The 17,485-nt window shown below is 36.1% G+C and overlaps 1 protein-coding gene across 5 annotated transcripts in view; it reads right to left on the bottom strand.

Moving 5' to 3' along the window:
- NOVA1 (NOVA alternative splicing regulator 1) overlaps positions 1 to 17,485 on the bottom strand; it is a 140,891-nt gene that overhangs the window by 2,109 nt on the left and 121,297 nt on the right. For all 5 annotated transcript variants that reach the window (XM_033062584.2, XM_033062585.2, XM_033062586.2 and 2 more), the window contains one exon: positions 1 to 961. This exon is cut by the window's left edge and continues 2,109 nt beyond it. In XM_033062584.2, coding sequence (XP_032918475.1) covers positions 1 to 961 — 961 coding nt within the window. The remainder of the gene's footprint in view (positions 962 to 17,485) is intronic.

Genomic DNA, 17,485 nt, shown 5'->3' with positions numbered 1-17,485 from the left:
ATGTGATCCGTTGTGTAATTAAATACTGTGCGGCCTGGGTTGCAGCTGGTGTTCCAGTAATGGTTACCTTGCGATTTCTTGTGCCAGGTACGAATTCTCCCTTTTTAGAGATCTGTATCCTTGCACCAGTCAACTCCTGGTATTCAACTAATGTTTTCCCTCCTTTTCCAAGTATTGCACCAACTAAGTTTTCTGGCACTGCTATTTCAACTACATCCTTTGATCCATCTGTGGATTTTTCTGTTCCTAGGATGGCACTGGCAGCTAGGGGAGAAGCAGCTCCAAAATATCCATTGGTTGCAGCAGTAGCAGCAGCCAGGCTACCTAATGCAAATGTCCCCGCCGTTCCACCAGCAGTGCTGCCACTGGCTGAGGCTTCACTCGCATAGGTGGCCAACAAATTGGCTGCTGCTGCTGCTGGGTTGGCACTGGCAGCTGCTGCAGCCAAAGCCCCTGTAGCTGCTGCCTGACTTAGGCCTAAACCTAATGTATTGAGATTATATCCATAGCTGGCTAATGTATTAAGTGCAGAGGTGATGGCCACCAGGTCATTGCCTGTAAAGCCAGATAAAACTGCTGGAAAGGCTGCCACTCCAGCAAGGTTAGCATGTCCTAATAGCCCTGCAGCAGCTGCAGCAGTTGGTAACACTTCAGCAGTGTTTGCATAAGGAGATCCGGTTGGATTGGAATTGGCCACTGGACCTGTGACATTGGCATAACTGATATTGAGACAGCTGCCACTCTGTGGATCCTCTTGTATCTTCTGGATGATAAGTTCAACAGCTTTTCGGTTTTGTTCAGGTTCTCCACTCACAGTGACAACCCTCTCTTGCAAGTTGATCCCATCAGGTTTCTGGGAAAGCTGTACCCAAGCCCCTGACTGCTCCATTATAGCCTTCACTGTAGCACCTCCCTTCCCTATTATCAGACCTGCTGTGCTGTTGGGAACTATAATCTTTACCTGTAATTGAAAAAAATATATATAAATAATACTTCTGCTTTGTGCACAAACACTATAATATTTTTGCTACCCTATAAAAGGAAGGAAAAGAATGAAGCAAGTTAGTTACCATGTTTTTAAAAGAAAGGGTTAAAAAAATTTAAAAGAAATACAGCTCATCATGCTTTTTAATGCTCTGCATGTTTCAAATGTAAAATATGAAGAATTAAATCATTAAATCATGATAAAGAAAATAATTTTTATCATTCTCCTACAGAAAATACTGCTTTCAGCATAGTACAGTTCAGACCAAAAGATTAAGCAAATGCAGCTATTATATTCACATGGAAAGATAATCTGAGATTGTATCAAACGGAGTATTTTCATATGATTCCTCCCTTTCCAGGCTAACATAGCAAAACAACTTCTTTGGCAAAATTTGTCTGAAATTCTTTACCTTCCTTTAAAACATCTACAGTAGCAATAATTAAAAAAAAAAAAAAAAAAAAAAGAAAAAGTAAAAAAGAAAGAAAGAAACAGAACAAACCAAAACCGAAACAAACAAAAAATCACTACCAAAACAACATTTGGCTAAACCATGGACAGATGAAATAGCTGGTCTTGAACAGGACATGAACTTGATTCTTTAACCTGTGACCCACATCACTGTATGGAAATTCATTATCTGATACCGTGCATTATTATTATTATTATTATTATTCAGCCTGTAGAAATTAAATTAAACAGGAGAGAGTATTTAAGAGCTGAGATTTTGAGAGAATAAAACACGTCATTTGTACATCCAGAAAGTTTACCAAATAGCTTCAAACAAAGGTTATTTACCTATAAATCCTTCCTTTCCTTCTGTTTAAACAAGTTTCAAACTGACACAACATAATCAATGTTAAAAAATATATTACCTATTGACTTACTGCTATGAGTGAAGAATGATGCCCAGGATAAAAATTCAATACTTATACATATTTTCCTTTTTTTTTTTTTTAGTATGTATTTCACAAATGTGTCCCAAAGTTTTAATTTATTGTCTTTTTTAGAATTAATATGATGTTTTATTTTACAGAAGTTTTCATTTTAGCAGCTTTGTGTTCAGATATCCATTAATTCCAGTTTTTTGGAATATGTGTAGGGGCAACACTTTTCAGTCCTTTCACAAAAATACTATCTAGAATCTTAGAAACAAATCAAAATAAAATACAATTAAATGTTCTAGTAACATTCTCTTTTTACTGCAAACTAATTGCAAATAAATATATATGCCCTAAAAATATGTTTTTAAGGCTAGAAAAAGCTTAGCTATTTCCAATGGTCATGTTAGCATGAAAATCGTATCTTTGAGAACCCAGCATACTAGAAACTTGAGAAACATTTATATTTTTCCTCTTACACAATATGTACATTAAAAGGAATAATGGACCATAATATATTGTTCTAAATTATATACATAATTTTTAATTTCTTCAGAATTTCATTGACATCAAAACAGAACATGTGCTATAAAATAAATAAAAAACATCAGGTGCTGACTTATTGTAAAATTCAGGTATTGAAGAAAAATTTAGTCCACCCATATATTAAATAATCCTGTAAAAACAAACATCACTTTATATATACTTAAATACACAATGAAATGTTTTACATATATTTGTAGGCAGACTTAGTTTTAAGTCAGGACACCTCCTAGTAATTTTAAATGTAGTTGAAGGTATTTGGTAATTTTAAGGTAACCTTTTTAATATTCCTACAATAAAAAAGAAACTCCTAGTTTTGATTAGATATTTCAGTTCTAGATCTGACATAAATTAACAAATTGCTAAATAGAAGAATTTTCCAGATTTTTGCAATTTTGGGGGGTGGGGGATGTTTGTTTTAGGTTTTGGATTTTTCTAGAGTTTTGTTTGTTCGTTTATTTGCTAACACTCCAAAAATGCAGCACTGCTTAGCTTTCATTATTAAGGTTTTGTGCTGCATATTACAGAAAATATTTACTTGCACCACTGGTTTAAGACATACTAACAGGCTCTGTGGGAGATTTCAACATGCAATGTGCATAGTTCTGATCAAGTCAGGTTTAAGTTCTTACATCAATTTAAGTGAAAAGCCTAAAAACATAAGAAGGTACAAAAATACACACCCCTAACCATATATGTGATTTCAGAAGTAAATAGAATATTCAACACCAGGGCAGTATTTTTGCACCTGTAATATCATAATTACACATGCAATGTATGAGAATCCAGGTTACTGTTATAGCAGGGATTATTCTAAAGGATGGGTGCAGTAAAATAAAGCAATGGCTTAATTCAGCCACAGTATTAAAAAGAAACTCTTCTCTAAGCAACAAGAAAGATTTTCCCAGTAAGAAACTGGTAATTTTCTTACTTGGCACACAGAAGTTCATTAGGTTCACCACTAACAGCTCTAGTTATTCAGCAAATTTATCTGTCTAATCTGAGCAAAGATAAAGAATGATCTCCTTCTTCTTACTCATCCACTCCCTCCTTGTCCAGACATGTTTTTGTGTTTAGCATTACAAACAATATACAAATTATGTTGCATTTTGCAAAAAACCCCAAAAACTTTAATGTGCTGGATTAATATATGTTTGTCTGCAAAAATAAACAAAGATACCCTTTTCTAAACATCTGATTTAGAAACAGACTAGTGTTTCTTTCATTGGCAACTCTCTTAAACGGTACTAGTTTAGGAATATATCAGTAACACCCTTTCTACAAACTCTGCCATGGCGAATATTTCAAATATACATGACAACTTTTAAAAATATATGTGTACTAAATAATTAGACACTATGCCTCTATTTTATATTAGGGCAGAAACATTACATTCCAGTGAAAATTCAGTTTGAACAAAACGTAAATGCATCTGTACTAATTTTACTTAAAACGTAAGTAATCCTGCTCTTCTTGAAATGAAGAGCAACATCTGTATTATTTTGAGATATTCAGTTGTAACGTTCTTGTATTTGTGACAGCTAATTGAAAATTTAATTTAAAAATTCAGATAATTATTTTTAAAAGCAAAACATATTTATGATTTTTTTTTAAATTTAGGAATATTAAACTTGCTACCAGTTTGTAGTTCTCCATCTATTTCTTTTATTCACTAAATCATTCCCTTGTTAATATATTGGAATATCAACTCTTTATGGCAAACAATGGTTGTATTGTACAATAACACAGTATTTAACATATTAGATAGATCACAGTGGTCTAGGAGCCAGTAGAAAAGAAATATTGCAATTTTTTTTCCTGTTGAAACCTAAAATCCATATGGTCACTGAGTTAAAAGGTATAAAATTATTTTTAAAAATTCAGAAATTGAAAAATCAAATGTTATCTATTTGTTTTTTTACCTGCATGACTACCATTAAAAAAAAAAGTACTTAACTCCTTGTCTGTCAGGGAAATTGGACAGTGCAGTTATTTTCCGTTTACAGATAACAGGTTCAGAAACTTATTTGGATGCAGAAGTAAGAAATCTAACTGCTATCCAAAGTAAGTGCTCTGAGCTATCCAATAATGGTATCTTTCATTATGCAGGAAGATTAGGTTTCCAGGTTTGTGTGTATGCTCCTGGCTATATCCAAATTTGTGCTGCAAAAAAGAGAGTATCTAAAGCAATTATGAACATACACTTACATATGCATAAGAATAAGCATACATGTGTAATTCATTTTGTTCAAATGCTATAGGAAGAAAAAAGGTCAGTCACTCAATCTTTATTTCACGTCAGATAGATTTCATATAAATTAAGGACTGCAGTTATGAAATTTGCTTATTCACAAAGTAAATTAATTACTTCCAAAGGCATCACTCTCATCCTATTTGTATTAGCATAAGCAAGTTCAAAATCAGGCTCAAGAAGTATAATACTTCTTCCCCCAAAAGTCATCCAAGTATAACAAATACAATAGAAACAAAGTAATTTCTCTGTGTACACTCTCAATGAAACATGACTGTGTCTTTAAAAGCCTTGACAAAAGTCAAAGAAACTTGGGGCGTAAGAAGGGCTCAAACCAGAGAGCAGTTTGCTGCCCTCGGTTCCCAATGAAACCTGCAGGGGTTTGATGCAACTCTGCCCTTCAGAGGAGAAGGATCTTAAGGGATCTCAACCACTGTGTCTAGAGACACAATTCAAACTGCTTTTAACTTTTGCAATGTGAGTAGTTCATATAAATCCTAGTCTCCTAAACCCTTATCAGTTAGTTCCCTAAACCTTTTCCATTTATTGACAACCCTCTTGCATAAGCCCATGTTGCATTCATATATCATGTCAGAATTGCCTAAAAGTCCTGGCTCAGTTAAGTGAGTAGAATAGCATCTACTGTGGAATGCCAGATGTTTGGTGATTATGCTCTGCCACTTCTCATCCTCCCCAGTGCTGCACAGAGATAATCTGCACTGAGCAGTTATGAATGCATATGAATACATGCTAAATATTTTCATGGGAAGAAGAATCATGAGCAAATCTGCACTACTACCCATGTCCTGTCTTCTCAATTCTGATTCCCACTCCTCTCATGTAAAGGCCTCCAACTACCCACAGCAAAATTCCCACCCTTTCACTTTTCTACTGCTTTATTTCTTTGCCCTCTTTCTGACAATATTTGGTCTGGTTATATTATCACTTCTCACAGTCTCTAGAACGGGGAGGATGGCAATCACAAACTCACACCATGTATGACACCCAGCCAATGCAAAGTCTATACTGACAAATGTAGTGGAAAGATGAAATGCAGGCTAGACAGCAAGAATTAGCACTTGATGTGGCTGTTACACCAATTACAGTAACTGTGTGTTAAGAAGGTTGAAAAACACGGGTTTAGGTTTCAAGTTTCACATGGTGGCATGCCGGCACTAAATTACACCAGAAGAGAAATATTACTGATTATACAAAACAGCATCAAAACTTGGAAAAAAGCAGACCCAACAATTCAACAGGGGAAATATTTAAATGCATCCATCTCTGTTTATTCCACCTCACAGGAGTGTTTCTAAGAGATTGCACAGAGATTAATGAGCCAAGGATCTTTTTTATCTATTATTTAGGTTTCCTTTCTCCTCTTTTATTTTAAACAGTGTAATTATAACTCAGTCCATGAATTTTCTCTAACAGTTTTTCTTTTTCCTCCTATTAAATCTTTCAACTACTTGTCTAATGTCAGTTTTTTCTTAACAGAAAAACACTTTACAACAAAGTAATCTAACAAATTCATCCTAATTTATCACAATTCTACATTAGTCTCTAAAGTAAATAACTGCATTTCCTTAAAACTGTAAATTGCTACATTCTATTTAATATATATATATTTTTTTTTCCTGTCTTCTTGCTCATCAATTGTTTTAAACTCTTTAAAACTCCCTCTGGCCTCTGGATTCTATGTCTGAAAATTTCATGCTATTTTATGTGCTCATATGACTACAGGCTTGGACTTGGTGAGAGGGTGTTCTGCACACACCAAATCCTGCAGAGAGCAGTTAGTGAGGAGTAGGACCACCTAGGATTTTTTTGTCTTGTATTTTTTGACTCAGTTCATTACAGGCAAGGGGATGCCTGCATGCACTTGGAATTCACAGCCACACTATTGTATCAGGCAACTCCTGGAAAGCCTCTGGCTACATAGCCACTGAGAACCACAGGTTCAGGGCAGCACAAGTCACTGAAAGGTGATGAGTTACCCCACCTACACAGCAGGCAGCCCGGCTAGGCAGCTCTGGACAGATGTTTGTTTGTGTCAGACTCAGGCTCAGCTTCTGACAGTAGCCTTACACAGCAAATCTCTTATTGCACATACACAGCCTCATGGAAGCTACTGGAATTTCTCTCAATATTCTCAGTATCTCTGGATTGGATTCATGCATATGCTGAAACATGAATTTACTTTTTCAGAGATGCACTGAAAAAATTCCTGATTCCTCAGTTCCAGATTATACATTTTGGCTTCAGAGAAAATAGTTAGAAGGAACAGAGACATTTTTGGAGACATTTTTCTAATAGTCCGGTTGATACTTATTTGCAAAAATAGGCACATAGTCATAAAAAGTGAAGCAGTTCTTTGTAAATTTAGCTACATCATAATGTAAACAAACCTAGACCATAAATTGTCAGCTTCTCTGACTATGTTTAGGTTCTCTAAATGTCATTCCAATTCAGTTTCTCTCCTTCTATAAAAGAATGTCTAGAACTGAAATATTGTGTGAACAAGTGTGAACACTGGATTACGGGAAGAGATTAGCTGCTGCTATTTTACTCAGCATAATGCACTTTTACTTTTTCTAGACATGTTGATGTTAATAAGATTTTCTTCACATCACAAGTAGTACATATACTTGTAGTATTCTCTTCCTAAATGTTGCCTGCAATTATTCCTAGATGAATATAATTTTGCTACTTCCTTGTTTCCTCTTTGTGATATTTCTTATCTCATAATTACAGTTTCTTGCAAGAAAATTCAAGGTTAACTTGATCCATTGAAAAAATATTGGAAGTCTGAGTTTTGTCTCAAATCACAGTAGATTATCACAAATATAATAAATTGACAGAGCAAATAGATATTCTAAGATGTTTGGTTTTGCCTGGTGGTATACTGCAGGAGGATTTTGCACAAGTGTTTGTTTTTCTCCAGTTCTTAGACCTCCTCCAACAGCTGAAGTTGCATTTAATCATTTAATTCTAGTCACAGAAAACTATCTTGCAATAGAAACCTAACTTCAACTTAAATACTAGGGAACAATTTACATCTGAAATCACAAGGCTTAGAAAGTCAAAACTAAGCAGGAGAAATATTTACTAGAGACAAGACTGTAAGGATGTTTTGCACAAATTGCTCTTTTGGCTAAAATCAATACCATTTTTCAATTAGCATTTGATATTAAACCTTGACTCTTTGAGAGACTTAAAAAAGTCACTCCCACTTCTTTTAGTAACTACCTAATTACAATTCTGCCCACTTTTAAGTATGAACATTAAGATTTTTCTTTCATGCTTTTAACTAAAGATGTAATTTGGAATGCAAATTTCTCACAGCAAGGAACTAGCAAATCATGTTTAAAGGAACAAGAAAAATATTCCCTGGAGCCTGCTTTAGCTATCCTTCTGTCACCAGTGTGTGTAGGCTCTAACTCATAAATATAAAGGCTTCTTCTCTCAAAAGCAGAATGTGTGCACAGTCAAGTTGTGTACACAGAAAGAATAATTGCTAAAACAATGTTGGTTATACAGGTGGCTGATTTTATAAGATAATCTAGTCCTGAAGAAAGTATTATTAAAATTTTACACTCACATATGCACACATAAAAATCTGACTAGTTTCATAAGTATCCCTCAAGAAAACATGATTCAAAACTGTGGGAATGGAATAAACTAACTCAGCTATGAATTCTCTATGATACATAGTTTTAATAACATAGAGAAGAAACTTAACTTTTGCAATTTTTTTCTCACTAGCATAAAACCAACATTCCATATTTAATGCATTAAAGTTTTATGAGCTTCGAATTACATTTGCAAAGAAGTGTAATGTATTTTGAGAAGCTTCATTTATACCTTTCACTTTTTTATAATTAAAAAAAGAAAAAATTAGCTGGATGCATACTAAATTACATGAGACAAAAAATTAATAGATTTTCATCCAGTTGCAGAGAATGCAGTACACATAGAAAATTAGACATCCATGGGCTGTTGTTCAGATGAAACATTTTTAAAAAGACAGAAAGCATGATCACTAACAGCTCTGTCCATTATTGTCTAAAACCTTCAGTGATGGTAGAATGTTAACCCTATTCTCTATTTGAAATCACCATAGTTTACCCTCTCCCTATCTAGAATTTACCTTTTTTTTCTCTTATATCATTTGTTGCATGGTGTTCTAGGAACACCTGCCAACACTCCAGAGAGTCAAGGATGGGTTTCAAAAATGCATGAATATTTACAGAACTATTAAGTATAGCAATTTGGGATACTTTAACAGAAAGAGACCATACAACATAAATTCATTACTGGAATTACTGAAAAAAACACTTCTCAAAATAATTGACATAAAATGTAGATAATGTTTATTATTTTAAAACCAAATATGCCTCAGTGATGTTATCACTAAAAGTCCCACTGTTTTACATTAGATAGGATCTAACTTATGAACTCATAAACCCCACTCCAGTTTCAAAAGTTAACTGATCTTCCTGACAGACAGAAGGGCAAAGTGGGTGTATCCCTTTTTTACACTTTCCTAGTCACAGACCTGTAGACATTACTTTGGTTCCTTATAGCTATTAACTCATTGTCCAAAGAAGCACAGCACTGGTTGCTCTCCTGACAAAGCTTCAGAAGGTAAATACATAAATTAATAGGACATTTCTGCATTCCTCAAGAGAATCCTTAAAAGACTGCATGCATGAGCTTTACAGATACTCCCCAGGAGCAGATCAGTCATAAACTTACTCTGAATAACATGTTGTATTTTAACTAGAAAACTTCCCCTCGATAAGAAGAAATCATTGGAATAAATCCTATGGCTTACATACAAGATATTTGCTAAGATGTTAATAACAAATCTTGGACAGCCTATAAGAGCAGGCACATAGGAACCAGGACTTCAGCAGGAGACTGATGCTTCCTTCTTTTTTTTTTTTTTTTTTTTTTTTTTTTAAATGGCCATGGACATGCAAGTCTAAGGAAAGACTAACAGTATTTTAAAATACAGTAGTTTCACGAATACAAGCCGCACGGATTATAAGCCGCACCCCCGGTGCCTCGACAATGTTGCTGTCTTTGTCAATAGATAAGCCGCACCCCGAATATTAGCCGCACTTTCGTTCGTCGCGAGAATCCGTGCGCAGCTTTCACAAATTGGCCAATTAGTAACAGGATCGCGGCATAGCGGGCTTTACTGGCTCGGGGCGGGGCCAGGAAGGCTCGGCCCGCTCATGGTGGCCAACGGGGCCGGGTGGCCCAGCTCAGCGCCACGGCTCGGCGGGGCTGGTCGGGTGGTACTGTCGCCGCCGCCGGGCTCGCTGGCCCCCCTCTCCCGTCAGCACCGCCCCGCTGCCGCGTTCGCTAGCCCCGCCGCCGGGCTCGCCGGCCGCGGCGCGCCGCGTTCCCTAGCCCCGCCGCCGGGCTCGCCGGCCGCGGCGCGCCGCGTTCCCTAGCCCCGCCGCCGGGCTCGCCGGCCGCCCCCTCCCGTCTGCACCACCGCCGTGTTTCCTCGCCCTGGCCGGCACTGCAGGCCCCCGCACCACCAGGTTCCCCCACGCTGCTGGCCCCGATTCTGCTGGGCTTCCCCCGCTGCCAGGCAGCCCCACCCATCGGCCTTCCTGCTTCTGCCATGCTCCCCTGCACTGCTAGCCCCAGTTCTCCTGGGCTCCCCCGCCCTGCTGGCTCAGGCTCTGCCGCCCGCCCCCCACACTGCTGGCCCCGCCTCTGCCAGGCTTTCCCACCTCAGCCGGGGCCGGCCGGGCTCCAGCTTGGCTTGGGGCTGCCGCGGGCTCTCACTTCCGTGTTGGCAGCTTTTAGAATTTTGTCAATGTATTAGCCGCCCCGGAATATTGGCCGCACTTCCGGGTTTCCACCAAACTTTTGGTCAAATTGGTGCGGCTTGTATTCGTGAAATTACTGTAACCCTTTGACTGGAGTACAAGTTTTCAAGATGAAGATACACTGTTAACACTATAAAGCATCACAGCTATCAGTTTTCACCATAAACTTGAATGAATTTGGTTAGAATACACAATTATGTTATTTTAAAAGAATCAATGCAGAAAATTATAAGCATTAGTTATGTCACTTAATTAAATTCAGAGGAAAGGATATCCAATAGAAATGTGCTAAGGGACTTGCCCTTTCTCTGTCCATGACACTTTTCATTGAAATTGACTGAAACTTTAGTTGGAAAAACTAAACCCTGGATATTAGAAATACATCGAGACTTTTATGTTTTGACATTGTTGGCCAGATCACATTATTTTAACAGCATGCTAAACTTTTTCTAAATTAATTTAAGATTTAAATCCAAATATAAAATCATGTTTCAGCATTACTGGTAAGAATACTGAAAATCAGCCTCTGGAAACCACATTTTAAAATTAATCTATCTATAGGACTGAAAGGATAAAAGAAGGCTAAGAGTTTTATTTTGTTTGCAGAGGATCTTTACCACAGCTGATTTCTGTAAGATATGCAGCACAGTAATTCAGGAAACATTTGGCAATCCAGAACAAAATTTTGGTTATCAACTCTATACCATCTGCAGGAGAGTTCTCTTTTAAAATATGTGGAATTAAGATAAATCAGCAGAACCATTTCAATTCCACGGCATGGAAAATAAGGATTTATAATGACCATTAAAAAGGGACATTTCTTTTTTGCTCAAAGCTCTTTGAAATCTTTTTGTGGAAGGCCAAAATAAAGAGCTTGACCATAAGCAGGAGGAACTTTATGGTTACTCATATCAACAGGTTTTGCAATTCCCAAAAGAAGTGGGTGAAGTGCTCAGAAGATGGGACAATTGTTGGTTCTTTTGTTAAAATACACTATTTCCATATTTAATATTTACCTGCTCACAAATAGTCCCCAATTTTGTACCACAGTTATCATAATCTGTTCTTTTGAAAATTGAAGTTTTTAGTGAGAATCTGTGGGATTGAAAAAATGGTAGATATTGAAAGAAGGAGGCAAAAGAAAGTGTAACTAGCTGAATGTGTTTGTCTAAATTAACACCTTTGACTTTTTATGACCATAAAATAAAATAATGATACTAAACCCTGACATCCCCTCCTACACTATTTGTACTTAAAATTCTGGCATAATTATGCTCTTCTCCATAAAAAGGAAGGGGAGATACACATGAATTAAAACCCTTGTGGTAACCCTATGAATGTCTCAGGCTCATGAAAATAAGAGCATATTTATTCTTGTTTTCCCCTCCAGACAGTTCTGTATAGCTTCATGGTGTCTTTCACCAAAATAAAAAATAAAAAAAGGAAAAATGGTACAAAGCTAATGACCAAATGTTTTCCCAAAAACTATATAAGTATATATTTTCTTAAGAGTTAGTTTTCTGAAAACATGAATTTTGCTTTAGATATAACACGTGATAAGATGGCAGATTTCAACTAGCTTTTAAAAGGAGGACTATTTTAAACATGTTATCTAACTAAACACAACTTTAAAAAAAACCAAAAAAAAAATCCCAAAAAACAAAAGACCTTCTCACCATTTCTACAGACATATGATTTAATAGAAAAACTTACAAAAAAGTAAATAAATGAAGCAAATTCAAACTCATCTGAATATATATCACTACTATCATTATTTTTATACACACACAGAGTACTATACTATAAATATTTACTGCTATATAAGAATGCCTAATACTTTATTTACTTGTAAGTAGAGAAGAGTTTCAGCTTAGGTAGAGAGTACAGAAGCTACTTATTCAGGAGTGCCTCTTTAAATCATATTTTTGCAATTCAGTTGATTTTAAAAATAATAAGGAAAAACAAACCCAAATGAGTCCATATGAAAGACATACACATATTTGTACTCTCTACACGCACAGTAAGTGTAGCCCCCACTTCCTCTCAGGTCCATCATGTCTTAGAATCTCCCAGCTGCAATCACATCAAAAATAAGTCTGATTAATAAGCACAGACCAAATGAAATATGTCCTCATTTCAGAATCAAGGAATAGAATCCACACTCTGATACAAAATTATTTCAAGGGATTCTCCAACCTTTCTTGAAAATCAGATTTGTGTTCTTAACAGTATTAGGTAATCTAAATAATATAGCTTTGGTCTGAGAAGTATCTTTCACATCCAGTCTATATTTAGTTACACATTTAGAGGTAATAAAAGACTGAACAAGGCATTTTTAATGGTGTATCTTGGTGTAATCTGGGACCAGTTTTGCACCTGCACTTTTACACAAAGATCACAAAATTAGGGTAAAATGAAAGATAGAATTTATATTCTCAACCAACATGCATAAAATAAATAAGGTCGAATAAATATAATGGAGAGGGAAATCTGGCTTCTGTGAAATGCACCTGGTCTATCTAGGCAAACTAACAAGATTAACAGCACCAAGGGTTATGGTTACTTTGAATCCCTGGCTTTGCACTAGACGACCAGTAGCAGAAGCTTGATCATTTCTGTATTAAGTAAACCTTAACTAATAAAACAGAATTTTGTACAGCAGAACTCCTCAATGAAATTCTCAGGGACACTATCTCATAGATGTAGTTTAAAGACTGTTGCCAAATGAGACAGGAAGGAGTTAAACATTTATATAACCATGTCTCTCTAGGTAATGAAAAATAGTAATTAGAAATTTTCATTAAAAAAAGGACATAGTTTCCTGAGTGTGGCTTTACTAATGGGTGGATGAAGAGGTGGTCACACACAAATATTGTGCTCAGTTCTGGGCCCCTCACCTCAACAAAGAGTGTGGCCACAGAAGGACAATGAAGCTGCTGAAGTGAGTCCTACGTTGAGCAGCTGGGGGAGCCCAGAGAAACGGAGACTCAGGGGAGCCCTTATTGCTCTCTACAATTCCCTGAAAGAGGGCTGCAGTGGGGTGGGAGGGCAGCCTCTTCTCCCAGGGAGCTGGTGACAGGAGAAGTGGAAATTTTCTCAAACTTTGCCAGGGGAAGTTCAGGTTGGACATGAGAAGGATTTTCTTCACAGAAAGGGTAATTAAATACTGGAATGAACAGTCCAGGGAGGTGTCCAGGTAGAGTCACCATCCCTGGAGGTGTTCAAAAAATGACTGGAGGTGATACTCAGTGTCAAGGTGTTATAGCTTGGACTTGATGATGTCAGAAATCCTTTCCAACCTAATTTATTTTGAGGTTCTGTGATGTCTCCAAACTTAATAAGCAAAGGTTCAGGACTCCATAGCTCTCTAATGCTAATAGATTCTCATGACAATTCAATTCAAAACCTTCCTCTCAGAGGCTGACATAATGTCTCTAAGAAGGATCACAGAACAGAATAAGGTAAAATCAAGCTGCAGGTCTCAGGAAATAGATCATTAACTGCAACTAAGCTGTAGTTGGCTGATTAAAATTTCACCCCAGTTGATTAATGTCTTTAGTTTATAAGTATATCTGGTTCTTGGGTAGCTCTTATAAACTTGTAGTTGTATTTGTTTAACCAAGAAAGCCACGAGGAAGCCAGAAGTAACTACTGCTGTAAAACAAGAGAATACTGGAGTAAGTGGAGACAAGGCAGAAGTTACCAATTATTTGAGTTAGCAGAAGCAAAAAGTTTGATAGGTGCTAACTTAGGTCAGTTATCAAAGTCAACTTAGCATATAAAAAAATCCCTATAATTACAAGAGACAAGGTGAAGGTAGTATTACATTCTCCTTGCTAAATGTGAAGATCCTGGATTTAGATCATAGATATATAGTTCAGTAGGAAAACCGTACATATTTATTGTTAAACCATGTATATGCAAACCATATGGTTTCCATACACCTGTGCTCTGGGTTATATTTCTCATACAATGGGAGACAGATTTCATTAAGGCAAACTATCAGTGGACAAGTACTAGGCATAGGCAATACTTGAATTTAGATAACTTGCACCTATTAATAATTTTGCATAGATAATAAGCTCACACAAATATTCATGTTGGGAAAAAAATTACTCCTTATGCAAACTAAGGCTGTGGGGCACAAATATTGCTGTATTTACACATTTAAATTACATGTTTCTATATCTGTATAACAAATGTGCAATGAAATGTGTGCATTAACATGGAAAAATACCTTGCAGTGAGTAAATCTGGAGGCAGCATCTGAGTAAATTTGATTTAAACACCTTTTTAAAGACAATGAAAAATAATTTGCATCTAACTCTTGTCCTGATCTCAACTCCTATGCACACTATATACATATCCTGCTTCAACAGCAGACAATTTATTTTTATTTTTAAAGATATTGAAAAATATGAAAAGAAAAATTTGAAAAAATGAAAGAGCTGTCTCAAAAATGAGATGGAGGTGAGGCAATCAGTAGATTTACTAACCCTTTTTGATTTTGTCCCTTTTTTCTATTTAATAAATATTCACTGTGTTCCTTGTTACAGTAAAGACTGTTTTTAGATGGAGTTCAATAAATGCATTATAAATTATTCTAATCTCACTTAAACTCAGATTTCAAAACATAACTTTCATCCTATCAAAGTTGCAGTCTCCTCCTTTTCTTACCCTGATTCACCTGTGTTCTTTTTAATGTAAGGCAGGCATAAGTTACAGTTTATTTTGAAATTGGAAGCAGTAAAGACATCCATCAGAGTACACACACACATTGTGTACAGCCAGTCTTTTCTGTGACTGCTAATGCAATGTGTATCATTTATTATCTAATTACTTATGACATAATTAAAGCAGAAATTTCTGTGAAACAGCCTCTTAATTACTGGCATAGAAGTGAAATACTGCCTGTGAAATGTCTTTAACAAACAACTGTTATTTCCTTCTACTTCTAAAGCAATGTGATAATACTAGTTTTAGATTATATTTACAGTTGTTTTATTAAAATTTTTAAATTTATTCTTATGAATAAATTTTCTGCAAGGAAATTATTATCTTTTGATTCAATTTCTCTTTTTTTCTGCATCATTTAATATACATGTGCACAGGTTTTCAGATCTTAAGGTATTGTATTTTGGTTTAGTACTTTTTACTATAGAATGGCATTAACCATAGTCAAATATTTTTCATAAACCAGTTTAATTCCATAACTGCAACACTTTAAAAGAGCCCACATGGAGACTGCATTTCAGTATCTCATGGGTAGGGGGCAGCTGTTAATTTATTATCACAAATACTATTAAGAGAATAAAGTCAATCAATCCTCACTGCATTTATAAGTCTTTAAGTGGACAATAAAGATAATCATCAAAAGCTGAGAAGCATTGAGCTCATGTACTATGCTACTTAGAAACATGAAAGAAGAATTTACTCTGCTATGGAAGTTCAGGCTTCCAGAAACTTTAAAGAAATAAAAATCTCAACCATACTTTTCTAACCCCATCCAAATCAGCGGTAGTATGTTCACTTGAACTTATCATGTAGAAGTGCATTATTGTTTGATAATGTAAGGGCGGTGGAGGGAGGAAATAGTCCAGCAAGACTTTGATGTCTAAAGCTGCATTCACTGAGGTGCTATTTGAGAAGCAGGGGAAAACAGAAGATGAAACAGGCAGCAGACCTTCTGTACCCCCAGACTAATACTCTTCAAGGCTGCAAAGATTCAAATGCAAATCACTGGCATGCAACAGACCAGTGAACCTTTAGACTTAGAGTCTAGAGCGACAATTTGCATTGACTATTTGCAAACTATGTTTCTTAATATCTGCTATTACTTGTGGAGGTCTAATTTGCTTTCATGGAAAAAATTAGGTAACCAATCAACCAACCTAACCCAAACTAAACAACTAAACCCAAAATTAACAAACGTGAAAATATCTACAAGCACAAAACTAGAGCATAATACAACTGAATAAGATGCAGTTACACACTGTTTTGAATTAGACTATCTGAAATCTGGGGTGCAATGCTTCAGGCAAAGGTCTCAACAGATGCAGCTAATCACTGGAACAGGAAAAACCTCCTACCTCTTACTCCCTATATTGCAATACCTGCTTCCATTATTTGTATACAAAGAACTTTTTTCACTCAAATGGGGCGGAGACCTACTATAATTGGTGGGTTTATCTCACATTTATCTCTGGCTTCTCACCATCTGATGAATTCTTGAAGCCTGGAGAAGACAGACAAGACATCTAGCATTCTGCCTATAGCAAAGTGTGGTGCTGCACTATACCTACAAACAGCTTGTGTAAATGAAAATATTTCAGATAGCATAAAAAACCCAATTAACTAACAAACAAGATCTTCTAGAGCCTAATCTCCCTCACTCAACACCTAACAGAAAAACATGACACTGCTTTTTCTACATTACAGTCTGCTGTATAGGATCTGTCCTGGTGTGACAATAAGCTCTACAGGCCCAATGTTTCTTTCCACATTCTCATACAACTCCCGATCATTTAAATTCTGAACTCCCTGAAAAACACTAAATTAAATTCAAAATAATTGAAAACTTGGAGTCAAACCTAAAGTCGTCCTGATTTGCATTCTGGAAATTTCTCTGCTCTTCTATTTTCTCTGGGTTGTTCAAACAGCCAAGAAGACACTAAGTGACTCTTTGCCTGTATACCTGAAAATACGGTTGGATTTATCAACCAATACTAGTCTTGAATGAAACAGTGTGTCTATCATGCCAAATCTGAGTATTTAGAACTCGAAGCCACAGCTAATCTTGGTTAGATCACAGAGTAACATGTTGCAAACTTTCAGTCTAGATTATTTGGGATGGAACTTGAACATGGATATATCTAGAATTTTATAGAACAATATTTTAATTTAGTATTGATAAAAGAATTATACTTAAAACAGAAAAAAGAACACAAAGAAATGAAACACAATTTGGCAAAGG

The sequence above is a fragment of the Catharus ustulatus genome, chromosome 6 (genome assembly GCF_009819885.2).
Source record: "Catharus ustulatus isolate bCatUst1 chromosome 6, bCatUst1.pri.v2, whole genome shotgun sequence".
NCBI classification, from domain to species: Eukaryota; Metazoa; Chordata; class Aves; order Passeriformes; family Turdidae; genus Catharus; species Catharus ustulatus.
The sequence above is the reverse complement of the archived record's forward strand: the minus strand, read 5'-3'. Positions and strand labels throughout refer to the sequence as shown.